Raw genomic sequence first — 9,690 nt, forward strand, 5'->3', positions numbered from 1 at the left:
CACTGGAGACAGCTGGGGGTCGCAATCTCTTGGGCAAAGCCGAGCAGCCCTGGGGCTGCTCCCTCTTCCCCACAGTCCTCTCTCCCCTTGGGATGACCACTCAGCCCCCCAAGATGCCCACAGCTCTCCAGCCTCACACAACAGCAAACTCTTGGTAGTTCCCAAGCCCGGGCACAGAGCACAGGCTGCCAGCATGTAGGGGATGGGTCCTGGACACCCACCTCTGGGCAATGGCATTGCAGCCATCATTGCTCTTGTCCTCCTCCTTTGTCCTCGCAGCTTCCTTCAGCTTCCCTGCCAGCTCCTGGCACCGCTCTGCCTCGGCTCTGGCCAGTGCTGTGGCCTGCTCAGCCTCACTCCGTGCCAGTCTGGCCTCCTGCATGGCAGTGGAGTGATCCCACAGGCACGGGCCCCTGGCCTCCCCCCAGCCCCTACAGTCCCTGAGCTCACCTCTTGCAGGAGCTGGATCTTATTCTCCAGGAGCTCATAGACATGCTCTGACTCCCGCTGCTGCTCCTCATACTGCTGCTGGAGTGCTGCCTGGCTGCGGGTCGTCTGGTTCTCCACAGCCACACTGCCAGGCACAGAACGGCTTGGCATGGCATGGCATGGCACAGGATGGCACAGAATAATGCGGCACAGCATGGTATGACATGGCATCTCACATAATGTGGCACAACACTTCATGGTATGGCACAGTATGCTATGACATGGCATGGCAGATGATGAACCATGCCACCCTGAGTGCTGGCAGCCCAGCTTCCCCCATGCTGTGGGTGCCGTTTCTGCAGGACCCCTGGAAAGGGCATACTATAACCTCCCAGTGCTGCCCTGGGGACACTGCTCCTCGGGTGGCACATGATCAGGCTCTGAACCACCAGATCAATCCCCCCACACTCCCCAAACCAAGGGCTTCCCAGATGCCATGCCCCTGGGTCCCCTTTCCAGCGGTGCCCTGCTGTGGGACACCCATGCCATGGCCCCTGGGTATAGCACTGCTCTCCCACACCAAACAGGTGCTGCATTTATTTTTGGCTGGCACTGTAAGAGGAGCTCTGTGGGTGCCTGGTCCCATTGCAACCCCCTCCAGTCCCACTGCAAACCCCTCTGCCGTCCACTGCAGGCAGGGTGCAGGCAGACAACCCCTGTACCCCCTGTCCACACAAGCACTGCTGACAGTGGGTGCTGTGTCCACCCCAGGGCGAGGGGCTTGGCTGGACACACTCACCATGTGTTGTTGAGGGCTTGTTGTTTCTCCTGCAGCTCTCGCTTCAGGCTTTCCACCTCCACCTTCAGCTCAATGTTCTGCAGGGTGGGAGGGAGGTGGGTAGGATGCCCCCGTACTTGCCTGGACAACCCCACATGCGCATGCCGATGCTAATGCATCAGAGGTGGCAAGGAGGTCCCCCACCCCATGGCAAAGCTTCAGGTGCTCCTGGCATTGAGTGGAACGTGCAGTATTTTAGCCCACCTGTGCTACCATGGGGTGTACCTATTCCATATGCCTGCATCCAAATTGGCACCACCACCTACCCTGGGCATCCCACCAGGCTGGGGGGACCCTCCCGCACCCTCTCTGTGCTCCTGTCAAAGGCAAGGGGCAAACTCCCACACAGCAGCTCCCTCACCCCAGTGCTGTGCCCAGTGTCCCCCCGGCATTCCCACTGCCGGGAGAGCTGCACTCTCCTGGCCCCACTCCCTCTCGGCAAAGCAAGAGCACTGGGACGGACCCCCCCGCCGAGCGTCCCTCTCGGGCTCTCACCCGCCGGTAGACATCGTCCCGGCTTTCCTCGCCTTTCTGTTGGACGCGCTCCTCCAGAAAGTAGATGCGCAGCTTGAGGCTGAAATTCTCCTTCTTGAGGTCGTTGAGGTGCTGGGAGAGCGTGCGGTACCCGTTAGCCATGGCCGCTCCATGGGGGGGGCATTCCGGCACCCCTCACATGGCGCCGCGGGGACGCAGCCCGAGGCCGTGCCCGCCCGCAGCTCCCACCGCCGGCCGCGACTCCGGCCCGCTCGTGGGGTTTTTTTTCGCCTCCGGAGCTATTTGAGGAATCGCCGGAGCGGGACGGGTCGCGACGGGGACTGGCGGTGAAACCCGAGCCCCGGCGGCCCCCGCGCTCCTCGGCCAGGGGGCGGCCGTGGGGGGACGCGGCGGCCGGTGGCAATGACCACTCTCCCGGCCCCCTCCCGCCCTCCGTACCCCACCGTTGCGCCCATCATGTATCCCGCAAGCACCTGGCAGTGCTGGGAGGTCCTGGCACCCCGCGGTCTCACCTGCTCAAAGTCCCGCAGCGTCTGTGTCTGGGCGAGGGGACTCATCTCCAAGTCCCGGAGGAGACACGTTTGCACCAAGGGGCCAGGCTGGGGCTCAGCACCCGGGGGGCCATGGAAGCCCCCCGGCTCAGCTGGCTCAGTGTCCTCGTCACCCTCACCCCACGGCCCGTCTTGAGAAGCTGGGAGGGAGCGAGGGTGAGCAGCAGTTAGACCAGCAAAGCTGCTGCTCCACACACCACCTGCCTCTGAGATGTCACCATGAGGGATGAGGGGACACCTCAGGGCCCAACGAGCTGCTGGCTGTCCCCTGGGGTGATGCATGCTGCCGGGGTGCTGGAGCATCCCCCTCAGCAGGGCATGGGAGAGTGGGGTACGGTGGGGACTCTTGGGGTGTCTTACCTGCCATGTGGCTGGCTCCTGGGAGCATGGCTGGCCTGTCACTGCTGCAGGGGGCCCTGCAGGGAGGAGCACATGGCCATGTCATACACAGCATCAGGGGTCCAGCCCCCAGGGCCCCCCATGCGCCGTTCAGCTGTTGTGCCAGAGAGGTCAAGGAGGGCTGGAGGGAGGGGATTTTACCAAAGCTCTGTAGGGGAAGGAGGCTGCTGCATCTCCCCCACACTAGGGGCTTTGCAAGCAGGTGGTGGGCACTGGGGTGTCAACGAAGGTGAGCTCCTGACATCAAATGGTCACAGTAATGCAAAAGTATTTCTAGGGTGCGGGGTGAACTCCAGGCAAGGGATGCACCCTTATGCATCCATGAGGGTACATGGGGGGAAAGCGGTGTGTGCCTGTGCATGTGTGCACAGGGGCACACGGGTATCCCTACACACGGGGGTGCACGTGTGTGCTCTCCACAGCTGCGAGGCATCCTCTCTAAGTGTAAATGCACAAGGCCCTGGGGGCCGTGCAGATGGCGGTGCCCCCCTAGGAGCACTTTAACCCCATTAGCAGCTCTGACAGGGCCACCTGAGCCTCTGCAACAGCCTCCAGGCAACCAAAGAAGGGGATCTGGGTGCTGGCAGCAAGCAGGGGCTGCCTAAAGCTAAGGCTGGCTGGCTGCTCTCCAAGGGGCCTCATGCCTCCATGCTATTACAGCTCACCACCTCCCCACCGCAGCTACAGTCAGGTTTACTTTCAACTGAGACGCATGAGTCATTTCATGACTTTAAAGAAACAGAAGAAAAAAAAGAACAAACCACAAATAATAATTTAAAAGAAAAATAAAATCAGGAAAAGGAAAGGAAAAAGAAAAGAAAGGAAAAGGAAAAGGAAAAGGAAAAGGAAAAGGAAAAGGAAAAGGAAAAGGAAAAGGAAAAGGAAAAGGAAAAGGAAAAGGAAAAGGAAAAGGAAAAGGAAAAGGAAAAGGAAAAGGAAAGGAAAGGAAAGGAAAGGAAAGGAAAGGAAAGGAAAAGAAAAGAAAAGAAAAGAAAAGAAAAGAAAAGAAAAGAAAAGAAAAGAAAAGAAAAGAAAAGAAAAGAAAAGAAAAGAAAAGAAAAGAAAAGAAAAGAAAAGAATCAGGGCATGTTTTTTCTAGTTTCAGCATGACAGCTTTTTGGTGGGGTCCCCTGAGCCACACTGCCCCCAGCACTATGGTGGGTACAGTGCCTTGCCCATATGCATGAGGCTGACCCCCAGTGGACAGTCCAAGCCAGCACATTCATGCGCACAGCCCATAGTAGGGGTCCTAGGCCCATGTCCCCAGAGCCAGGCACGCCACACTAGCGCTCTGCAAGCAAGGGACACAGCACTCTCTGCCTGGGAGGGAGCAAGAAGAGGCAGCTACAAGGTGCCACGGCCACTGCAGCAATAACCCATCACAAGGGAAAACTGAGGCGGAATGGCTTTAAACACACCATCACTGGCCAGGCATGGCCCTGCAGATACCATAACCAGCACAATGCTCAGAAGCACAGTTCCCAGGAGCACAGTACCCAACGGGGGAATACCCAGAGACACAGTATTCAGAGGTGCAGTACACAGAGTCATAATACGCAAAGGCACCCAGAAGTATAATAACCAGAAGCTTGATGCTTCAGGAGACCCAATACCCAGACACACCATATCCGAGAAGGCATGATCTCTAGAGCCAAGATACACAGACTTAAGATGCACAAAGATGCACAGTACTCAAGGAAGCACAGTACCCAGTGACACAACATTGCAAGGCATGATATCCCAGGAGGCAAAATACCCAAAGCAGCACAATATCCAGTGACATTACATCCAAGGAGGCATGACACCCAGAAGCGTAATACCTGGAGACACAACAATCAAGGAGGCATGACAACCAAATGCCTGACACCCGAGGAGATGCCATACCCAGAAGCACAATACCCATAAGTAGAACACTGAGGAGGTGCAATACCTGAGGGAGCAACACCTGAGGGAGTGCATTACCAAAGGAGGTACAACACCTGAGGAGATACCACACCTGAAGAGGTGATACTCAGACAAAAGAGCAACCAACTCCTGCTGCTCCACTGCCATGGGGGCTCCTTGGGGCCACCCAGAAGCAGGCCCAGCTCGGTGCCATGACTGGCTGCAGGCTCTGGGGTGAACTAGCAGAGCACCCACTTTCCTGCAGCCCATCCACCCAGTCAGCATCCCCCAACAGCAGCACTGGATGCCCCATGCTGGCTGTGCTGGATGGGGGCTCCCCCCTCCCCGTCCATGTGACCAACACTGGGAATTTGTTTGCTGTGAATGGGAGGCTGCTGCGGTGCTGCTGGTGCTGCAGGGGGACAAGAGCCCTTTCATGCCAGCCATGCTGCCCTGGAGTGCAGAGCAGAGCCACCAGAACAGCACGGAGCTGGAGGGGGACACAGCCTCTGGGCCCCCCCCGCCAGGCAGCACTTCCCACCTCCACGTGCCTTGAAGCCCTGGCACGCAGGCCTGACTCAGAGCAACCACTGACTCACAGCATCTCCATGCCATTGCACCAGGGCCACCACCGGCACCCCAAGGTGCCACTGGGGAGAGGGGAGAATGCAATGGTGCTGTGTGAGGTTGATTGCTGCCCCATGGCAGCGCATCCACAAAGCTCCAGCTACCGCTCAGCGCACCGACAGCAACTCACCTCCTGCTGCTGCTGGTTCACCTCCCACAGACAGACGGATGGAGGGATGGATGGAGAGATGGACGTCAGCCCTCAACTCTGTGCTCAGCCACAGCCACTCCAGGTGCCCACAGCTGTTTCCGGGCTGGCAGAGGGACTGCGGTGAGGGCTAGGCAAGGCCAAGGCGAGCGTGGCAGCTCTGTGCTGGGGCTGGGCTGCCGAGCTTGGCACATCCCAGCTCTCTGCTGACTCGGTGGCAAAAATGTTTCAGCTGGGCCTGGGTCCCCCAGAGGGGAGGTGGAGCAGGGGACAGCTGACCAAGACCGTGACGACTGCCTCTGCGCCTGGTGTGTGTGCAGGGCGCACAGCACAAAGCACACAGCACACAGCACGGGCGTCCAGTGACTGCCTGCACACGGGGCACGTCAACAAGGTCCCCATTGAGCACGGCAGGACGGGGGGAGGCCGGCATTACCCACACTCCTGGAGCGGACCGTGCTCCCGGCACTGCACCGCACGCGTGGCAGCCAGCACGGCTCTGGGACCCAGCAGCCCTGGCCCGGTGCCGGGACAAACGGTCTGGCTGTCAGCTCGGGGTGGAATTTGGGATGGGCAGAGCCAGAGGAAGAGCAGGGAGGATGCAAGCAGGGCTGAGAGATGGGGCAAACCAAGCTCCTTGTGCCGGCACCTCGAATCACAGCCCTTTCCTCAGGACCTCTCTTGGCCCAGCACCTTTCAGCAAACCCGACCTGCCTGTCACCCTGAGGAGTGCCCAGTGGTGGTGCCGGTGCCAGCCTGGCCCTACAGGGGCCGAGCTCCTGCTCGGCACAGCACACACTGCCCTGGCGCCCCAGGTCCTCACAGCACAGGGCAGCGAACACCCACGTACCCACTGTGCTGAAAGAGGGATCCCAGCTCCTTTCCCTGCCCAGCCCGGGATGCAGCCAGCTGACAGCCTGGCTGGGAGCTGGGCGTCCCACAACCCCAAAGACCCCAGCAGCAGGCGGAGAACACGGCCCAACGGGCTTGGGGCTTGGGATGGGCAGTGTCTGGCCCCACACAGCCCCAGGAGAGCACACCTGCATCTCGGGTGTCATACCACATCAGTCATGCCACACTGATACCGGCTGATAACTGGGCCTCCACCTGCTGAGGCATCGCAGCAGCCAAGCGTGGACACGCAGCCCCCACGGGTGTCCCGACACACGAACATCCCGACCGACCCGCATCACTCACGGACACAAGCATCCACGGATGACACGCGCGCACGGACTCGCTCCTGACCTCCTCCGCGGAGCTCGCATCCTGCCCCGCCGGCCACCGACGCACAGGACCCGGCAGCACCGGGCAGGGCAGCACCGGGCCGAGCACCGGGCCGAGCCGGTGGGTCTCCGCAGGCGCTATTGGGCCGCCCAACCGTGCGCCGGGGAGGCGGCTCTGCGGCACCGGCCGGCTCCGCCCGCCGCTGCGTCCCCTCCTCCTCTCTGCCTTCATCCTTCATCCATGCCTGCTTCCCTCCCTCCACCCTTCCCTCGCTTCATCCCTCCCTCTGACCCTTCATTCTCTCTTCATTCTCTATCCCCTTCCCGCTCCCTCCTTCTGCCCTCTATCTTCTCCTGCTCCCTGGCCGGCTGACTCACCCCCCCCCCCCCCCTCCAGCCCTCCACTCCCCCCAGTCCCTCTGGGCTAAGCCCAAATGCTTCCTCACCCTTCAGTCGCCCAGGAACCATCCCTGATCCCTCTCTGTTTCCACCCTCCCCCCCCCCCCCCCCCCAATTCTTCTTTCAACCTCCCAGTCACCTGCAAGACTTCTAATTAACCAAGTTTCCCCATGGCATCCCCAACCATCCATCCTGATGACACAGTTATCCCCTATAACAGTTACCCAGCCCTTCTTGTCATTCCCTACCACCCTGGTCTTCTTTGGATGCCTTCATGCTAGCCTGACACCCCTAATCCCCTTTTTCACCCCCAGAGCCCCATTAGCCCCCCCTCCCCCCGGTACTCTTCCAGCCCCACAACACCCTCACTTTCTCTCTAACGTTCAATCACTTCCTAGTCTTCCACTGGGACATCCCCACAACCGTCGATCTCCCTTGACACCACCCTAACTCCCCCTTGGACACACACCATCCCAACCTTACACCCCAAATTTCTTCCATCTTTGCCTCTCCTTTGACACTCCACATCCCAATCCCATTAACTCCAGTCCCATTTGACCCCTCCTAATTCCTTTCCTTGCTTGATGCCCCTCCAGTCCCAGTGCAGCCACTGCAGCCCACGTGCCCCGGGCACACATTCCACTTGTCCTGCCAGCTTTGGGGTCCCCTGCAACCCAAATGAATGCCTCCATCCGAGCCTGACACCCCCAATCCCTTTCTTCACTCCCAGAGCCCCATGAGCCTCCCCGGGTACCCTTCCAGCCCCACAGCACTGTTGCTTTCTCTCTAATAATCCATCACTTCCCAGTCCTCCACTGGGACGTTGATCCCCCTTGACACGACCATCACCCTAATCCTCCCTTGGACACACACCATCCCAGCCTAACACCCCCAGTTTTCCCCGTCTGTCTCTCCTTTGCCACTCCCCATCCCAACTCCATTAACCCGTTTACTTGGGACATCAGACAAAAGTCTCTCCGGCTGTGTCCAATGGAGGGCCAGGAGTGGGTGCACATGGCTGCCGCCACCACCACTCCGCCAGCGCTCGCCGTGTCCCCGCAGGCCCCCAGTGAGGGCAGGGGTGCCGTGGGGCTCTGCCTCCGCTCCCCAGGAGAGGGCACCAGCCGGCAGGGAAAAGCCGGCAAGTACGGCACCGCGACGGCACCGGCTTGGGAACGCGTGGGAAAGGGGACACGGACACGGGCGGACGGAGGCGCTGGGCAAATCCAGGCGGTGCTGGAACGGAGAGCAGGGCGTCGGGATGCAGGGTCGGCGGGCGCCCTGGGCAAGGTCTTAATGGTGAATAGAGGCCAGGACCAGCGGCAGAGCTACGCTGTGAGACCATGTCCCAGGCACAGCACATCCAGCAGTGTGGGTGCCTCCACCCCACACCACCCGCGAAGCTGTGGATGGGGATCGCTGTCCCCGTCCCTGTGTCACACAGCCCCGCCGAGGGGCTGTCTTGGGACCCCGCTACAGATTTCACCAGCTGCTGCCCTTGACTTCGTCTCTCACCCTGTGTTGGCTGCCCTGGACTTTCCCCGCTCTGGCGTCACGGTTGTTCCCTGGCTGTGGCTGCAGTGTGCATAGCACTGGGGTATAGACAATGCCAGTGTATACATTGCACCGTGCATTGCCAGGGTGTACGTAACACACTGGGCTCTCCCACCTTGGCCACACTGCCTGTGGCGAGGGCAGCCATCCCAGTCACCTCTCGGCTGGGTTAACAGCTTCCAGGGCCACCCCAGGTCTCTCACAGGGCAGTTTCGTCCACTCCTGCTGCTTGCAGCAAGCATAGACGGCGGAATAGCTTAGTCCCATCTGGATCTTGCTTGGGAACGCTGTGTCCCTGCTGCCCATCCCCAGAACATGGAAAGCAGTGGGCAAGAACAGGCCAGATCCTAGCCCTGCCATGAGCAAGACCTGGAGTCTGTCTGGTCCACCTGTGTGGTGAGAGTTTGGCCCCATGAGTAAGGGGATGTCCTCCATCCCTTGCCATGAACCATGCTGGGCTGTGCCCATTGCCATGGGGTCCCCATGCTGTCCCACATAGAAGGCCAGCACTTTCCCCCACAAGGTCACTGGACGCAGCCACGTGGGTTTTGCCCCATGGAGGGCGTTTGCTGGGTGTCTCCCATGCACCCCACGTCATTGGGAGCCATTGACCAGGGCTGACCCTGTGCCTCGTGCCCATTATCGGGGGCATTGCTCAACAGTGGGCGCGATGTCGGGAGCAGGCAGGGGCCATGGCACTGCCTCAGCCATGTGATGTGTGGTCTGGGGAACCCGTATTCCTGGGCGAGCTGGGAGGCATGGCCGAGCTCACCATGGGATTGGATCAGCCTGCTCCCCTGCCAGTGACACCCCTAGCTTTGGGGAAGCCACCCGCAGTGTCTGCCACCACCGTTCCCCTCTTGCTTTGCAGTGCTGTGATGTGCATGGAAGCGAAACTGACGTAGGGTCGCGGTGGGGACAGGCTACCCCTGCCCCCCCCCCCCGACCTCGTGGCGCCCGGGAGCAGCGGGGTCCGGCCGGGACACCCCCCTCCCCTCTCTCTGGGGGGCCCGGCACAGTCCTGCCCCGCTCCCCCCCTGCTCCTCCTCCCTCTCTCCTCCCTCCGGGGAGTGGGGGGGCCCGGGCGGGCTGGGGCGGGGAGGTGAAGGGAAGGAGGTGGGATCATGGAGACGGGACCCAATG

At 60.6% G+C, this 9,690-nt stretch overlaps 1 protein-coding gene across 2 annotated transcripts in view; it reads right to left on the reverse strand.

Moving 5' to 3' along the window:
* Positions 1-6,848, reverse strand: part of LOC134162422 (myomegalin-like) — a 34,167-nt gene extending 27,319 nt beyond the window's left edge. The window contains exons 1-8 of one of the 2 annotated variants that reach the window (XM_062616195.1): positions 6,569-6,848; positions 4,643-4,691; positions 2,674-2,729; positions 2,275-2,453; positions 1,763-1,873; positions 1,229-1,305; positions 451-574; positions 222-376 (exon numbers count right to left, since the gene is read on the reverse strand). In XM_062616195.1, coding sequence (XP_062472179.1) covers positions 222-376; positions 451-574; positions 1,229-1,305; positions 1,763-1,873; positions 2,275-2,453; positions 2,674-2,729; positions 4,643-4,691; positions 6,569-6,833 — 1,016 coding nt within the window. In that variant the 5' untranslated portion in view covers positions 6,834-6,848. The remainder of the gene's footprint in view (positions 1-221; positions 377-450; positions 575-1,228; positions 1,306-1,762; positions 1,874-2,274; positions 2,454-2,673; positions 2,730-4,642; positions 4,692-6,568) is intronic. The other variant, XM_062616202.1, reaches the window with a different exon arrangement.
* Between the last annotated feature and the right edge of the window lie 2,842 nt (positions 6,849-9,690).

Source organism: Pezoporus occidentalis, unplaced genomic scaffold (assembly GCF_034315485.1).
Source record: "Pezoporus occidentalis ecotype Australia unplaced genomic scaffold, CSIRO_AGI_Poc_V1 ctg189, whole genome shotgun sequence".
Classification (NCBI taxonomy): Eukaryota; Metazoa; Chordata; class Aves; order Psittaciformes; family Psittacidae; genus Pezoporus; species Pezoporus occidentalis.